Raw genomic sequence first — 19,636 nt, forward strand, 5'->3', positions numbered from 1 at the left:
TACTTCACACATAAATGGGGTCTTGAACTGCCTTTTTGGATACAAAAAAAATGCAATGATGACCAAACTTTAAACAAGAAACAGACCAAAACGCTTGTGTTAAAAAGTATCTGTTTTCTGTTTCAATAATCTGTTTCTCAACTCAGTGCACAAGTGCATAAGGCATGTGGAAATTTCATTTTGATGGTGTGTTTTTGTTCTTTTTGCAGTATGGCAATCGTGGTCACCATCCACTTTCACTGTATGACAGAAAAACAACATGAACATATATACTGAGAATTACTTTTACTATTTAAAATAACTGCTTTCTATTAAAATATGTTTTAAATTGTAATTTATTCCTGTGATCAAAGCTACATTTTTAGCATCATTACTCCAGAAATCATTCTAATACGCTGATTTGCTGTTCAAGAAACATTTTTATTATTATTATCAATATTTAAAACAGTTGAGTAAATTTTTTTCAGGATTCTTTGATAAATAGAAAAATCCAAAGATTAGCATTTGAATTAAATGTAAATGTACTAAATTAAAAATAAGAAATTAATACTTTTATTTAGCAAGGATGCTTTAAATTGATCAAAAGTGATGATAAAGACATTTATAAGGTTACAATAGACATCTATTTTAGATAAATGCTGTTCTTCTGAACTTTCTATTTGTCAAAGAAACCCAAAAAAATCTACTCAGCTGTTCAACATAATAATAATAATAATAAATGTTTTTTGAGCAGCAAATCAGAATATTAGAATGATTTCTGAAGGATCATGTGACTGGAGTAATGATGCTTTGAAATCACAGGAATAAACTACATTTTAAAATATATTCGAAAATAGTTATTTTAAATAGTAAAAATATTTCAAAATTGTACTGTTTTTGCTGTACTTCTGATCAAATAAATGCAGTCTTGGTGAGCAGAAGAGACTTTTAGAATGTTTAGAAAAATATTAATTCCATACAGTACCAGTCAAAAAATGTTGAACAGATTTAAGTCATATTTGTTGCTGTTTTAATAGAGAAACATCAACTATTTGGAATTGGAGTTACTATGAGGAATTTCACAAATTTATGAGAAAAGCTTGTGTTCTACAAATTATCATAATGTAGAGAGAAACTGTCATAATTACAAACACATTATCATAATGTTTCTTTATATATAAGGAGGTTAAATATAACATTAAGCCATGCATATTGGTTGATGTTATCTTGATTTGTGCTAAAGTAAAAGAAATAAACTGTACAAAACAATTCCTCAAATAATAATCATGATTATTAGTTTTACTATCACTGTGCAGATCTAGAAAAATCTTTATGCATAAAAGCGCCTCATGCATGCAAGACTTTGTGCCAATATTCAATAGTCTAGCTCTGTGAAACTGCATTTGTGAGACGTTTCGTTCATGATATCGCTCAGTGATTTGTAACCCAAAAGTAGCTGAAGACTTCAGGAACTAGATAACTTTAAATCAATGACATACCAAAACCAACAACAACTTCAGTGTCAAAGTCTGTAAGCGGCACAGAAAATTAACAATGTGCATCACATCAATGCAATAATGCATTTTTAATCTTGCACTGTAAATTTGAATGCATTTGCACATTAAACAAACTGGTTCCAAAACTGCAACAAAAACAGCCAACAAATCCAACAGTGATGTTTGTAACTCAATACACTGAGATGAGCATCAGGGACAAAGGTTAGGACTGAAATACAAAGCAATCTGCTCAAATTTAGCATCACTAACACCGGGATAATCTGACATCTCAAACCTGTAGCTACTATACATGCAGCGGTTCAGGTAGAGTATAAGTGGATGCTCTAGGCTATTTTCTAAAGCGATACTAATACCCACCACTAGTGAAACCGCTGATTTAAATACAGTGTGATTAAAGATCCCTCAGAGGCATCAAATGGTGAAAGTCATAGTCAAATCCAAATGGCACATTTCAAATTAGCATCAATATTACTGCCGAACACATGCTGCGCTGTAACACGACACTCTCTTTATCGCACTAAGCACGTCGTGGGAGGATGTGATTAATAACAAATTCTAATCTGAAGCGAGTCTAGTTTACCTTCAGGTGAGTAGGAGGCCATTCTGCACGAGGATCATCCGTGAATGAGACACATCCTGCGAACGCAGCGCTGTTGCTCTGGTTGCACCGGGGGCTCTCCAGGGCTACTAGTCCAGTAACCACTACAAACACGGTGTCCCACCAACTAGTGCAACACAACATGCTGTCTCCAAACACAGATCATCCATACTCAGGAGATACAGAGCCAAAAAACTGCTTTCATTCTGGGTACATGTTATTATTAGGAATTACTGATATTTAGGTAAGTGGCATAGTAAGCAGTGTCCTGCAGTGAGCAATGCAGCTTAAAAGTAAATAAAATGATTTTTATTATAGCATGTTTAACATTACCGTGTTATTTAGAACCTCAAATTAATTAGGAGAATATTTGGGATATTTGAACAAAATGTTTATATTTTTAATTTAATATTTAAATAAACTGCCAAAAAAGTAAATACAAGCAAATATAAAAACATATATTTTATAAATAACTTGTACATAATCAGTATATAAATACATAAATTACATAAAAATGAAATAAAAATGTAGAAAGTCTTATATACCAATTAAAAATTATTTTAATGCAAGATATAATATATAAATGTATTTAAAATAATATTATATTATTAACATAGTGTTACATATAATGAAATAAAAATAATATTAAAACAATGTTTAGAACTGTTACATCTTTAAAAAAATGTTTTTAAAAAATTGTGCACCAAAATGTGCAATAATAATAATAATAATAAAATCTCACACAAAGTGTAAATAAAAATAAATTTTAATATATATACAAAAATAATATATTTTTAAATAATTTATTTTATATACAATTTAGAATTCATAAAAATATTGAAAAAAATATATATATCAAAAGTTTTAGACACACAGAACACCATAACAAAAATAAATTATGTTTGAATATATTTGAATATGGAATGTTTTAAATAATTATACATTTTAATTCAAATGGAAAAAGCCTAAAAGGTCATTAAAAATTATTTATATGTATGAGCTTGAGCTACCAAAAAGTGTTTGATCCTCAGGTTTGATCACATTTACATAAATTCAGAAATTTCTACCAGATAATTAGTGTAGAAAAGGTTAAAAAATGTGCACCAGTGATTGAACTACACATAAAAAAAATTTAAACTCACACAAAGCGAGTTGGAATTTGCAAATTATAAAATAACACCAATTTGATTTGAATAAACTTTTTAAGACACTTTTTTTCCATTTAAATCCATTCCTCTATACCAGGAATGAGGAAAAAGAGTAACCTAGTAAATCCCACTTAACCCACTGACTAAAAGAGCTTCTATCAAAGTCCATTTTCTTGAGAAAGTCTCATGCTGGGAATACGCCTGACAGCATGTTAAGCTTCAGTGAATAGCGTTTAAACAATCTGTAACGTCTGAATTACAATACTCGATCGCCCCACCTTTCATTAATATTCTTTTCAGACTACAGCCGCTAAGCTTCAAAGACCTACACGACCCCCTGCAGGACACACATGAATAGATGCTGAGTGGGGTTTAGATGTTATCAGCTGAAGGTATTTGACTTAATGAAGCTTGTGATACAAAGTGGAGCTTCACTGGTTTGTTACAGCAGCAGCTCATCAGCATTACTAGTCTGTGTGGAAAATAAGGTTACTGATAAACTTTTACATTAGTGCATTTGGCAAATGGTTTTATCTAGTGACTTACATTGAATTGAAGGTTTACATTTTATAATTTTAAACATTTCTGATTTTATGCATTATGCAAATATCTGCATTTATCCAAAGCAAGTTGCATTGCATTTACTGTATACATTTAATCAATTAATCTAATGCCTGTGAATTGAACCCATGACCTTGGGGTTGCAAGCACCATGTTCTTCTGTTTGAGCTACATTTACACTTAAGCATTTGGCAGACACTTTTATCCAACGTGGCAATGCATTGAACGGATACATTTTATCACTTCATGCATTTCCTGAGAGAATCAAACCGACACCTTGGGCGTTGCAAGCACAATGCTCTACTGTTTAAGCTACATTTACATTTATAAATTTGCCACACGTTTATCCATTGTGACTTACAATGCATTGGAGGTTTTCATTTTATTAGTTCATGCATTCCCTGGGAATTGAACCCATGACCATGGCGTTGCAAGCATTGTGTTCTACTGTTTGAGCTACATTTACATGCATTTGGATGAAGTTTTTGTATCCAAAACTATTTACATTTCTTTTCAGGGATATATTTGATCAGTTCATGCATTCCCTGGGAATCGAACCCATGACCCTGGCATTGCAAGCACCATGTTCTACTGTTTAAGCTATATTTACATTTATGCATTTGGCCGTTACTTTTATCCAAAGTGACTTAAAATGCAATAAAGGTTTACGTTTTATCAGTTCATGCATTCCATGGGAATCGAACCCATGAACTTGGTGACAAGTAGGGCTGCACGATAGATCGTTTCAGCATCGTCATCGCGATGTACGCATGCGCGATAGTCACATCGTGGCAGTCACGATGCAGGGCAAAAAAAAAAATGATGTGTGTCTGATTTAAAAATGTACTTTCTATATTTCTAAACTTTCTATTCACGGATCTATATTTGTCTAAAATAAAGTAATTAACTCATATTTAAAGGTTCTTTAAAAACTACAATGCACACGTTGCTTCACCTACTTCATGCATGCAGTCTCTGCGTGCGCATGGCGAAATGAGCGCGGGACGGGAGAAAAGCGCCGAAATGGAAGATTTGGTCGCAAAAAGAAACGCAACGTCGGTCATATAGAAGTATTTTGGATACAAAAAGGATGCTGCTGACCAAAAACAGGTGCTTTGTCAGGAGTGCCTGGCAGATGTTGCCACAACTCGCGGAAACACTACGAATTTAAGGGACCGTTCACATGTCGCGCCTAAAACGCGTGGAAAACGCTAGGCGCGTCGCTTTCTCCTTCTTTCCAAAGCGCTCTGTAACTTTAGTGTCAGAGTGGCATCTGCCGTTGCTAAGCAACCATGACCCACGCTCTCCTAAAGACGCGGAAGTTTCAGCAAAGATAAATAAACAAAGATAAATGGATTTCCAAAACTAAAAATGTTATCCCTGTAACAGCTATGATCAGCTGTTCCTCCATCTGGGCTAAGCTTTTAATGTTTTTTGTGAAAGGAAGAAGCTGATTTCCCTTTCATCAGGGTAAAAGCAACATTCATTATTAATTTCATATTAGAGCCTTGATTTGCCCTTTATTGACAGTGAATAAGGTGAGTCAAACTGTTTATGAAACTACCCAAAATAAGCTTTAAAAAGTATTTTATTTCAGGGTTTTGATTAAACTGTACTTTTACTTTTTAATTCTTTGAAAATGCTTACAAAATTACCCCAATTATTCTTGAATTATTATTTGATTTTTAAGCAGTTCAAAACAACCTGATGAACATAAATGAATTTGTACACATCGCAATATATATCGCAAGAAAAAAAATATACCGCAGTGTAATTTTTCCCCAATATCGTGCAGCCCTAGTGACAAGCACCATGCTTTACTGTTTAAGCAACATTTACATTTACGCACTTGCAAAGTGACTTACAATGCATTGAACTTTTACATTTTATCAGTTCATGCATTCCCTGGGAATCGAACCCATAACCTCGGCGTTGCAAGCACCATGCATGCATACATTTACATACATTTGAGCTACAATTACAGTCATGCATTTGGAATAAGCTTTTATCCAAAGTGACTTTAAATATAGTTTATATAGTTAAATATGATCAAATGCAAACCTTCAATGCATTGTTTCACTTTGGATAAAATAACTTTACATTTTATCAGTTCATGCATTCCTTGGGAATCAAACCATGACCTAGCTTCTTTGACGTAAATTTACATTTATGCATTTAGAATAAGCTTTTAATCCTAAGTAACTAACATTGCTGCATTGAAGGTTTACATTTTATCAGTTCATGCATTCCCTGAGATTCAAACCTTTCTGAAACAGAAGAAACATCTAACAAGTAGTTACCAAGCCCCTAGTGTGAACTTTACACCTCAATTTAAGCAAGAACTCAGTTGCAAACCTAGTTGTCACAAAAAAACACACACACACCCTCCCAGTTATTGCTATCTCTCAGTCCAATTCTGGCCCATCCTGTTTCAAAGTGCTGCAGTTTTGACCCAGTTTTCGTCAGAAAGATAAATTCCAGCTTATTTCCAAACATTCCCTTGCAGTGCCCCGGCGGAGCTGTCCAAATAAAAATACGTGCCAGACTCACCTTAACACGCCTTGTGAGAGTTACAGTAGCATCATTGCCATTACTCACAAAGCCCAAAGATGTGACACCGAAGCAATAAACACATCTGACAGAAATATCTCCATCCTGGAGAATTATCACAACAGTAAATTTAACTTTTAAAATTTTCCAGGAAGTATTCTGCAAGGTGAAGCACCTGCTCTTAAAAGATCTTTTGAAAATTACCTCAGTGTTTTGGATTTGGTTATAAGCTTATAAGAGAATTAGACTACAATTAGACTACATAGTTGCAACTGCCAATGTGAAGTAAGCACTTGATAAAAGAAAGCCCATGTGCCACATTAAACAATTTGTCCTATGAAATGACATCCACATCTTAACAAAAACAAAAATATAGCTTGCGTCCAGCTCAACACCTGCATGAAGAAGTCAGTTTAAAGCGTGTTTTCAATGCAACACCTGTCTCTCAGCCATAAGGTGACAACAGTTATTCATTTACATACCCCTAGCTGCTCTATGTGCTGAAACCTTCCTTCAATTTCAGTCTCGCTCTAGTCCCACGACTACACTCTAATTAGAAGTTAAGATGTGGTTCGTACAACCAGTGCTTGAGTTTGATTGCCTACATCCCAAACAAGCTGTTAAACTTGCATAGAAAATGACCAAACTCTTATAGCTCTTGAACTGAACTGCCAAAAGGACTAGAGATGGGTGGTCCACCAAACTGGCAATGGATACGTGCACTTAATCTGGCCTAACAATGCAACCCATCAATGCATATATGTGACCCTGGACCACAAAACCAGTCTTAAGTCACTGGGGTATATTTGTAGCAATAGCCAAAAAATTATTGATTTTTCTTTTATGCCAAAAATCATTAGGAAATTAAGTAAAGATCATGTCCCGTGAAGATTTTTTGTAAAATTCCTACTATAAATATATCAAAATGTAATTTTTGATTAGTAATATGCATTGTTAAGAACTTAATTTGGACAACTTTAAAGGTGATTTTCTCAATATTTAGATTTTTTTTGCACCCTCAGATTCCAGATATTCAAATAGATGTATCTCGGCCAAATATTATCCTATCCTAACAAACCATACATCAATAGAAAACGTATTTATTGAGCTTTCATATTATGTATACATCTCGGTTTTGTAAAATTTAACCTTATGACTGGTTTTGTGGTCCAGGGTCACATATATCAGCGATATCATATAATACTAAACTGAACTAACGAAGATATCACTGAATTCATTGCTGAACTGCCTTGAACTTAAAATTGATTGTTTACAATAATGCGTTACCTACACACTATTGTGCTGTTTAAATACTGTGCAGTTGCTTTGTCACAATCTGTATTGTTAAAAGCGCTATATAAATAAAGGTGACTTGACTTGACATATTAGAAGGGTTCACAACCCGACTATCAGCACCAGAGCCTTGCTGGTTAATTGAAAGAGTTAACTAGTAATTACAACTCATCAACAAGCAAATCAACCCCCAACAACAAACAAGTCAATAAGGGTGTCAGGTTTACAACATCCAACACAGCTGACTAATTAAACCAAGGTAAAAATAAACAGGACAATGTGCCATGGTAATCCCATGTTTTGGGACATTAACTACAGTGTTTTTGAAAGTCCTTTGGAGTATCATGTGATATGCATACTATGGTACAGCCACAGTACGTTTTTTGTAAGTGCATGGTGCTCATAGTTTACATACTTTAAAGAATACCATGGTACAACCATGACACGCAATTCAAAGTCCAAAATCTAATAACCATGATAAATATCCTTATTCATAACCTGGCAGTAGTGTTGTACTTTGATATAACCCCTGCAAACTAAGTATTGTAATCATATGGTAACACCATGGTACATTTAATAAATATTGTGGTATTTACACAATTTATCACACTGCTACCATGGTTAATGTGCAAAAATGTGGTAATACCATGGAAGAAGTCTTACTTACAAAAAGCACCATTGTACCGCTATGGTTTTTAGACATACTTGCACTAGTAGTGCAAAGCATTCTTGGAAATGTCATATTGCACAAACTTAAGTACAATATGTGGAATAAAGCGCCACGGTTTTCTCATTTGACACCATCATTGTACCATGGTCTAAAAATGTACCATGAATTTGGACATTTACTATGGTGTTTCTGGAAGTGTACTTGGGAGTATCATGTGTATACAATGGTACCGTCACAGTACTTTTTGGCAAGTGCATAGCACTCATAGTTTAATTTAAAGAATGGTATGGTAAAACCACTTATCCAAAAATTAATTACCATGGTAAACATCCAAAACAAAACCTGGCAGTGGTGTCGTACTTTAATATAACCCTTACAAATTAAGTATTGTAATGGAATCATATGGTAGTACTATAATATATTTTATAAATATCATGGTATTTACTAGACACTCCAAGAATACCACACTGCTACCATGGTAAATGTGCAAAAAAATGTGGTAATACCATGCCAGAGATCTCACTAATAAAAAACACCATGGTAATGCAAAGGTATTTAGACCATTCTTGGAAATGTCATATTACACAAACTTCAGTACATTATTTGTGGAATAAAGTACAATGGTATTATCATTTGATACCATCATTGTACCATGATATCTATCTATATAAAGGGAATAGAAGAATATTACTATGGTACATGTCCAAAATTGTTGGTGCTTGGGTGTATAATAATGTCCTGAAAGATATTATATTCACATACCACTGTATAAACATACATCAAAAATACCATGGTTAAAACATGTTCTCACCATGATACTTCTGGTTCTGTTTTATTGAGTGTATTCACTGCAGATGGCCTAAATAAAGAGCTTAATGCATAATCTAATGAATAACAGTCGTGACAGTGATATTTACTGGGGTTTGTGCTATATTTGGTTGGCTTAGCTCTTCTGCTGCTAACAGCAGATGCTAACGATTACAGCGCTGTAAAACAACTGACCGCTGCCATTTGTCACGAATATATCATCGCCGGTGCCACCGATTAAACTCATGACGCATTTAAAATCCAGACTAGTTCATTCCACAACACACCTAGTCCAAAATATCACGTTAAATGAGCTTTATAGTAGACAGGAGAGCAAATCTAGCCCTGTTAAACAAAGCGCGGCCTGCGGGGGGATCAGAAGCCTCGGTGTTTCCTAGCGAATGAACATTAACACAAATAACCTCAAAATGCAACATCGCAACACGAACGCTGCTGGAATCGACACAGGTTTATCAAAGAAGAGGGACTTGCGTGAATCAACTCCAGGTTAGTGATTGTTAGAGACATATTCACCTCTTTCTGCGTTGTTTCTGTCAGGCGGTACCGGGCGCGGCCTCGACACTCGCCGGGGTCTGCGGTTAGTCGCTCTGACGGAGTTCATTTGACGGGTTTCTGGTCAAAACACACAGCGCTGCAGCCCTTTCCTCTAGATCCCTTACACTGTGCTGAGCTCGGAAAATGTAAATAAACGCCTAAAGTGCATTGCACTGAGAATCGGCTTGGTCTGGGCTCCGGGGAAGCGGTTTTTACTGTCCAGTCGCTCCGGTCCGAGAGCTCCGATTTCGATTTTCAGTGGCAGGAGGAGCCATTTACACACACACACACTTACACACACTCACACACACTTCCATACACAACCACATGGTGCTGCACTCCACCAATCACAGTAGATTTTTCCCTTACAAAAAGTACCATGGTAATACCATAGTATTCCCTGAAGTATCTTAGAATACCGTGGTAATACCATGGTACATGAAATTGAAAATCAATTAGTACCATGGGGCCACTAATGTCCCATGATGCAGTGAGTAATACCTTGATACTCTGATATACACCATAGCACTGAAGCCAGTGTGCCATGCATGTCCAACATATCTCAGTAAGCAAAAAAATAAATTATTACCTTAGTATGTCATGTTACTTTTATTGAAAGTGCAGTACTATGCAGTAAGGGTTAATTTACAATGGTAAAAGTGGTTAATTGGAAAGTCTAGCAAACGCAGTCCTTGTCTGCATGATTTCGACATAAAGACATATATAAGGGTTATAGTTAACAAAAAAAAAACGTAAACCGTAACAACAACAACAAAAAAAAACTAAAGTGAAATAAAAGTTAAACTAAATAAAATTGTCCATAAAAATATGTTTCACAAAAACATTTGACCAAAAAAATAAATAAATAATTGAAATAAAATAATACTGATTGTAATATAATGTTGTGGTCAATTTATTTAGTTTTATTAGGTTTTTATTTATTTTTTAAATATTCTATAAATAAATTATTTAATTATGAAAATATTTTATAATTTTTTAAAAATATTCTCAGCAAGGCAGAATTTCAAAACTAATAAAAAAACCTTAAAACATCTTTAAAATGGCAACAACAAAATTACTAACACTAACTAAAAGAAAATTTAAAACAGAACAAAAAACTAAATAAAAGTTAAACTAAATAAAATTTAAAATACATACATATATAACAAAATAATTGTTGTGGTTGATTTTGATTTTGTCTTGTTTTTAAGTTTTTTAAATTAATTTATTTATTTTTTGTTAAATAAATTAATTAAATGATTAAATACTAAAACTAATTTCAAAAAGAAATCTAAAAAAACAAATTAAAAAGGACAACAACAGCGAAATTACAAACACTAATTAAAATGAAATTGAAAAAAAGAAAATACAAAAATGAAATCTAATTAAAAATATAAAAAAATATTTAAATAAAACAAATGTTAAATGAAAACAAATGTGTTAAAATAAAATATGTTAAATTTATTTTATTTCAGCTAGTTGCCAAGGCAGAATTTCTCAGTTTCATTTTACTTTAAATACCAAAACTTACTTAAAATACTAAAACTAATTTTAAAAATGACAACAACAACAAAATTACTAACACTAACTACAATAAAATTGAAAACAGAACATACAATTACATACAACATACAAATTAAGACTAACTAAAAATATAATCAAAACTATTGAAATAAAATAAACGTTAACTGAACTAAAAATATAAAAAATAAATATTACTTTTTTTTATTTCAGCTATATTTGCCAAGGCAAAATTTCTCATTTTAATTTTAAATTAAATGAACTCTTAAAAAATAATAATAAAAATTACAACAACCAACAAAATTAATAACACTAACTAAAACAAAAAACTTGAAAACAAAAAATAAAAATTTTATCTAATTAAAAATATTAACTAAAATTATTTTTTTAATGAAATCTTAAAAAAGATTAAAAAAAATGACAGCAATTAAAAAAAAATATTGTTTTAATTTTATTATTTTATTATTGTTTTAAATTATTATTTAAAACAAAAAATACAAAAATGTAATCTAATTAAAAAATTTTAAAAAATCAGATAAATGTTATCTGAAACCAAATATTAAAATGGCCTTTGAAATGGCCAAATTGAAGACAGAAAATATAAAAACAAATAACCGAAACTGTATAGCAATGATACTAACACAGTCACAGCCTGGTAAAAGCTGCTTATGTATAGGTACAATTCTAGCAGTTAATATTTGAACCACAGGCTAAATATGTAGGTTTATTTGCATATTATGTGTATGGTTAAGTTTCATATTGCCTTAGGTTCGGCAATATAACAACTGAGAAAAGGACTTGAGTCTATATTGGTTCTCTAGAGGAAGCAAGAAGCTGCACGACTCTTCTTTGTTGTTGTCTGAATGTTGACAGAGACGTTTCTGAACGAGACACATAAGCACACTATTATGAGCATTAATTAAACAATGATTTAATTCAATTGACCTCAGCCAGCAAAGCAAATATAATGACTGAATGTCAAATAAAAGACAGAAAAACATGTTGATGTCTTTGAATTCTGCATCACTACTTTGTGACGCATGTTTCTTCCTGTCTACTGCTTGTTAATGAAGACACTTTCATTGGTTTTCCAGCTGTATTACTCTCAGATTACAGTATATTGTAGTATTTTAAGAGCCCAAAGACATGTTAGCACTATCTGCTGTGACCAAATGGAACTGCAACTGAACAGTTTTTCCTTTGATAACAGCTCTGGACAATTAGCTGCAGTTGTTAAAGTATACAGTCAAGCCCGAAATTATTCATACCCCTGGCAAATTCTGACTTAAAGTTACTTTGATTCAACCTGCAAGTTTTTTTTGTTTTTTTTTTGACCGGAAATGACACAGGCTTCTCCCAAAAGATAATAAGATGATTTATAAGAGGCATCATTGTGGAAAAAAAAAATGTTTCTCAGCTTTTATTTACATTTGAACAAAAAGTGGCATGTCCAAAAGTATTCATACCCTTCTCAATAATCAATAGAAAAGCCTTTATTGGCTATTACAGCAATCAAACGCTTCCTATAATTGATGACCAGATATTTGCATGTCTCCACTGGTATTTTTGCCCATTAATCTTTAGCGATGAGCTCCAACTCTTTTATGTTGAGGGGTCTCCTTGCCATCACCCTGATCTGTAGCTCCTCCACAGATTCTCAATTGGATTTAAGTCAGGACTCTGGCTGGGCCACTGCAAAACGGTAATGCTAACCATTTCTTCACCACTTTTGCTGTGTGTTTTGGGTCGTTGTCGTGCTGAAATGTCCACTGGAGCCCAAGGCCATGTTTCTCTGCAGACTGCCTGATGTTGTAGTTGAGAATTTTGATGTATTGCTCCTTTTTCATGTGTTAATTTTTAACACATTGTTTGTGTTATGTCTATTTTAGCACATTTTGTGTTAGTTTGTGTTAAATGTGTGTTAAAAACGAAAAAGAAAAAAGAAAATATCCAACACAGTGTGTCCAACACAATATGTGTTAAATATCAGCCAATCACATTGCTGCTTGCCTCACTTCATGAGCCGTTATTCTACTGAGACAAGCAAATTTCCTCGTGCTTCAAGTTTTCATCGTCAGGACATAACTTCGATGTGTGAAGGTAAGAAATGTTTGTGTTTGCCATTTATACGGTTTTAAAATGTCTTTTGTGATCGTTTGGAGACGGTCGAGGGGCATTTGGCACATATACGTGGTAGCCGGAAAACTACCTCACGAATGCCGATGCGAGCTGCGCCTGCGCCTGCTGCACATCTTGACGGTGGGAGCTTATTTTAACTAGCTTTATAGTTTCTTTTGTTATATTAATTGTGAACAGAATCGCTTTTAATTCATCATTGACACGTTCACATGAGGAAATGCATTCGTTCGTCGCGTCTTTCTCTTTGTAAATGAACAGCTTCGTGGTGCCACGTATTGTGCAAATTGCTCTAAGACGCTAACATACAGTAATCTCTGATGCTTAAGCTTTTCTTGCCTTTTTAGCTATCGCTCTTTTACAATATTCGCTATGTGTAGCCTATAAATAACAAAAGGATCTTTATTTTACTCTTGCAGCTTTGAATGGAAGACACTCCTGAAGCGCTTGTGGCAGGTACTGATGTGACAGAGACAAACGAGAGACTTCATCTCACCGACCATCACCATCACTTGTATGCTGATTAAAATATGTAAATAAAACCATTAATACTTAAGAGGTTGTCAAATACCACTTCTTTTTTTTTTTTTATTTAAAGTACAAACTTTATAAACCATTAACAATTTTTCACTCAAGGAACAATTAAAATGCTGAAATGACTGTATTGTGATTGTTTACCTCTCTTTTTTTTTTTTTTTTACCTTTTTGAGTTATGTAATTGTTAGTAGCAGGTTTAATAAATTGTGTTTAAACTATACATTAGTTTGCAGTGTCTTTATTGCATACAACATTTGTTAAAAAACAACACATACTTGACACAAATTGTGTATTTATAACAAGAAAAAAACAACACAAAATGTGTTATCCTTGACTAGACACAAAGGTGTGTTAAGAAACAACAGGCTGTGTTGTTTTTAACACATCCTATTAAAGAGAGTGGTCCACCGGCTGAAAAACACCCCCAAAATATGTGACCCTGGACCACAAAACCAGTCATAAGGTTAAATTTTACAAAACTGAGATAAGCTTTCTATTGATGTATAGTTTGTTAGGATAGGACAATATTTGGCCGAGATACATCTATTTGAAAATCTGGAATATAAGGGTGCAAAAAAATCAAAATACTGAGAAAATCACCTTTAAAGTTGTCCAAATTAAGTTCTTAACAATGCATATACTAATCAAAAATTACATTTTGATAGGTTTACAGTAGGAATTTTACAAAAAATCTTAATGGAACATGATCTTTACTTAATTTCCTAATGATTTTTGACATAAAAGAAAAATCAAAAATTTTGAGTATTTTTGGCTATTGCTACAAATATACCCCAGCGACTTAAGACTGGTTTTGTGGTCCAGGGTCACATATAGGGTTTCCACCACCATGTTTGACAGTGAGGATGGTGTTCTTAAGGTTGAAGGCTTCAACTTTTTTACTCCAAATGATGGCTACATCTTTGTGGCCAAACAATAAAATTTTTGTTTCATTGACCATAAAACAGAAGACCAGAAGTCTTAAGTGGTGTCCTCCCTTGTCTGTGTCTGTGGAACCCAGGGGTGTGCAGTGTCCATTGGACTGTCTGCCTTGAGATGTTGCCACCAGCAGAGCCCAGATTTATCAGGATGGCCTTGGTGGTGATCCTTGGATTCTTTTTTACCTCTCTCACTATCCTCCTGGCCCAGGTGTCACTTTTGGCTTCCGACCACGTCCTCTGAGATTTTTCACAGTGCGGAACGTCTTGTATTTATTTTAATAATACTTTGCACTGTAGCCACTGGAACTTCAAAACATTTAGCTATGGTCTTATAGCCCTTTCCTGACTCGTGAGCAGCCACAATGCACAGCCGCAGGTCCTCAGTGAGCTCCTTTGTCTTAGCCATGACTGTCCACAATTCAACAGCAGAGAGCTTCTGTTTTTCAACTGTTGAGTTGATTAAAACAGCTGTTCCCAATGAAGACTAATTAGGATGTTTTAGAACAGCTTAGATTATTTGGAATGGTATAGAACTTTGGATTTTCCCATAGACTGTGACAGTTTGCAAAGAGTATGAATACTTTTGGACATGACACTTTTTGTTCAAATGTAAATAAAAGCTGAGAAACATTTTTTTTCCACAATGATGCCTCTTTTACATCATCTTATTATCTTTTTGGGAGAAGCCTGTGTCATTTCTGGTCAAAAAAAAAAAAACTTGCTGGTTGAATAAAAGTAACTTTAAGTCAGAATTTGCCAGGGGTATGAATAATTTCGGGCATGACTGTATATTTTGGGGCAAAACGCCATATAGTGCTATTATATGTTATTATATTATATATTTCACTTCCTGTCATTCAGATTTATTTTCCATTTTGTGGAATTACAGGGAACCAATACTTCAATTGTAAATTTTGCACAAGCCTTTTATAAAAAAGAAAACAGCAGATTGTTAACGGTAATTATATTATTCATAAATGATTAAATAGTAATGTGGTTGTAATTTGTGGCCCTGTTTGCGCAGCAGGTGATGGTTTCTTAGCCATTGGAATCCTAAAATTAAATCATAAATATTTTGAGAGATAAATAATACAACAATCTGCATAAACAGCCTGATTAGAAACAAATCAATTCATTTAATATGCATTTAAAGTGCAGGCTTAAATGTTTGAGTTTGTTTTCATTAGGAATGCACATTCAACACTTAATAAATAAACCTTATGTGGATCTTGTAAAGATTTGTTAAAGAAATTACTTACTGACACTGATGCAAATAAGAAAATAATGTTATAAATAGGGGTGGGCATAGATTAATTTTTTTAATCTAGATTAATCTAGATTAAATCTTGAAATTAATCTAGATTAATCTAGATTAAAATGGCTAATTTAAATTCTGCTGAAGGCATTCAGAATATGTGTGCTACCCAAATAATGACTAAAAGTAAGTCTTTGAGAACGGGTTTCTCAAGCCAGGTGGCGCATTAGACCAGGCGCTCATCTCCTGTTTCCAAAATGCATTACAAACTGCTTGACAATTGCATTTACAACACAATTAACTATACAAACTTGTGTAACCAAGTACTTCTGCGCAAAAGGCTGTACGACGTGCGCGTTCCCGTAAAATACACAGGCGCGCGGGTATGGATAGCCTATCTGCGTCTTCCAATAAACTGCGTTGCTTTTAGAAGCGTCAATTCAGTTGTTGCATATAGTTTAATGTCTTTATTTCGGGATTATCAAAGTAAATTATAACTCAAATTTGAGATTTTACTGGGCCACAGCAGATTTTCACTGGGGCACGTGCCCCAGTAAAAAGGGTCTAGCAACGCACGCACCTGCCCTGAAGCGGCTTCATTACTGCATCCATGTCTGCGCGTCTCATTTGATGTGGTAATTTCACAGAAGTTGAAGACTTGTTCTCGCCCCCTACAGTGCAATTCAACTAGATATACGTCATCCGCGCTAAAATATCAAGGTGAAAGTCATCATATCTTGCGTAGTTTAGACCCAGCTCCCAACCCAACTTTGAGAATAGATTAACGGCGATATTTTTTTTATCGCGCGATATGAGTCTCACGTTAACGCAGCACGTTAACGCCGATAACGGCCCACCACTAGTTATAAATAAATAAATATTATTACTTAGTCTGTTAATTTGTTTTCATATAGAATGCACATTTAACACACACACATAAACTAAATAAATAAAAATAAAATAAAATAATTGTGGTTAATTTAAGAGAAATGTTCAATGTTAATGTTTTTAAAAAAATACTTTTTTTTAGTTTTATTGCATGCCAATGCAATATGTGTTTAAATATACTTATAAAATAATTAAAAAAATATATTTATAGAAAATGATGTATTTGTGAAATATGTTTAAAAATATATTGAAATAAATGTATTTTCTACTAATACATTTTTGCCAACTGTTTAAAAATATTTTTAAAAACATAAAAAAAAATATATCTGCTTCCTATGTATTTAAATCCAAGACAATATGTTGGTAATAAAATAAAATAAAATATAATATAATATAATAATTGTTGTGGTCGATTTAAGAGAAAAAATGTTTTTAAAAGACATTTTTAATTTTATTAGATGCCAAGGCCACATTTCTTGTAGGATTTTTAATGTGTTTTTTAAATTGAATTAAGAAAAAAAAAAAAAAAAATATATATATATATATATATATATATATATATATATATATATATATATATATATATATATATATATATATATATATACTTATATACTTATTATTATACTATATATATATATATATATGTGTGTGTGTGTGTGTGTGTGTGTGTGTGTGTGTGTGTGTGTGTATATATATATATATATATATATATATATATATATATATATATATATAAATGGCCAAAAATATATTTGTAAAATATGTTTCAAAATATATTTAAATAAATGTATCTTCTACTAATATGGTTTTGGCAATTGTTAAATTTTTTTTAAGCATTTAAAAATGTATATTTGCTCCCTATATTTTTCAGTCCAAGAAAATTTGTTGTTAATAAAAATAACAATAAAACAAAATAAAATAATAAAAAATAAAATAAAATAATTGTTGTGGTCAGTTTAAGAGATTTTTTTTTAATTAGATGCAATGCAAAATTTCACATTTTCTTCAAAGATTTTTTTAATTAAAAATTGTAAAAAATAAATAAAATAATTATAACTTTAAATATTGTATACATTATTTTATATATTTTTAAGCTAGCTGCCAAGGCAACATTTGTAATTTTCATTTTACTTTAAAAACAAAATACTAAAAATTAATTAAAAAAAAGAAATATTAAAAAAGATCTAAAAATGACTAACAAAATCTAATTTATTTTTAAATATACTTTAAAATATGTAAAAAGTTGCAAATATATATTTGTAAAATATGTTTAAAAATATATTTAAATAAATGTATTTACCAATATATTTTTTCCAATTGTTTAAATATTTAAAAAAAAAAACATTAAAAAATGTATATTTGCTCCCTATGTATTTCAATCCAAAAATATATTGTTAAAAATATATATAATACAATGACATCCACTTAAAAAAATCATTAAATCATTTTTATGTTTATTATAGTAATATACAGTGTATAAATATTTTTTTTTATAGGTGGTTGTTTGTCATTTCGTAATGTTTCAATACCTGTCTCTTCGGTACCTGGTACTGAATAACAATAAGCTTTTGTATTTGGTTATCATTAATATTTTTTATTGTTTCAATGTATTAAAGGAAAACTAATACAGGATTTTTTGTCATTTTGTTCTAGTGTTTGACCACTAGAGGTCAGTGCAGACCACTATATTACAATAAACCAGAACCGTGACATTAGCTATTAGTAAAAAAAAAGTCAAAAAATGTTCCTTGAATAACAAAAAAAATATATATATATATTTTTTTTTTCTACCAATATATTTTTGGCAACCGTTTGAAAATATTTTTTAAAAACATTAAAAGTCTAACAAAATTTGTTTGTTATAGGGTACTAACAACATGTTGTTAATAAAATAAAATAAAATAAAACTAAACTAAATAAAATAATACAATTAAATCAAATAACCGGAACTGTGACATTAGCAATATCTTTTTTAAAACATTTAAAAATGTATATTTGCTCCTTATATATTTCAATCCAAGACAATAAGTTGTTTAAAATAAAATAAAATTAAATTAAATAATTGTTGTGGTCAATTTAAGAGAAACAAATGTTTTTAAAAAGACCTTTTTAGTTTTATTAGATGCCAAGACAACATTTCTATTATTCATTTTACTGTAAATCAAAAAATACTAAATTTAATTTAAAAAAAAAAACCTAAATGCTAAACTAATTAATATACATTTAAAATCTATATTTGCTCCCGATATATTTAAATTCAATATGTTGTTAATAAAACAAAACAATATTTAAATTAAATTAAATTAAATTAAATTAAATTAAATTAAATTAAATTAAATTAAATTAAATTAAATTAAATTAAATTAAATTAAATTACAGGATCTGTGACATTAGAAGTTATAAATTAGTTTTAAAAAAAAAAAGTCCAAAAGTGTACCTTGAATAAAATAAGATAAAATAAAATAAAATAAAATAAAATAAAATAATTATTGTGGTCAATTTAAGAAATGTTTAAAAAAAAAATGTTTTTGAAAGACCTTTTTAGTTTTATTAGATGCCAAGACAACATTTCTATTATTCATTTTACTTTTAATTTAAAAATCTATTTTTGCTCCCTATATATTTCAATCCAAGAAAATATGTTGATAATAAAATAAAATAAAATAACCGGAACTGTGAC

At 31.7% G+C, this 19,636-nt stretch overlaps 1 protein-coding gene across 2 annotated transcripts in view; it reads right to left on the bottom strand.

Annotated features, from left to right (window-relative positions):
• Window positions 1-9,953, bottom strand: part of fbxo11a (F-box protein 11a) — a 36,706-nt gene extending 26,753 nt beyond the window's left edge. For both annotated transcript variants that reach the window (XM_073834819.1, XM_073834818.1), the window contains exon 1: window positions 9,658-9,953. In XM_073834819.1, coding sequence (XP_073690920.1) covers window positions 9,658-9,745 — 88 coding nt within the window. In that variant the 5' untranslated portion in view covers window positions 9,746-9,953. The remainder of the gene's footprint in view (window positions 1-9,657) is intronic.
• Window positions 9,954-19,636: the final 9,683 nt, after the last annotated feature.

The sequence above is a fragment of the Garra rufa genome, chromosome 2 (assembly GCF_049309525.1).
Source record: "Garra rufa chromosome 2, GarRuf1.0, whole genome shotgun sequence".
NCBI classification, from domain to species: Eukaryota; Metazoa; Chordata; class Actinopteri; order Cypriniformes; family Cyprinidae; genus Garra; species Garra rufa.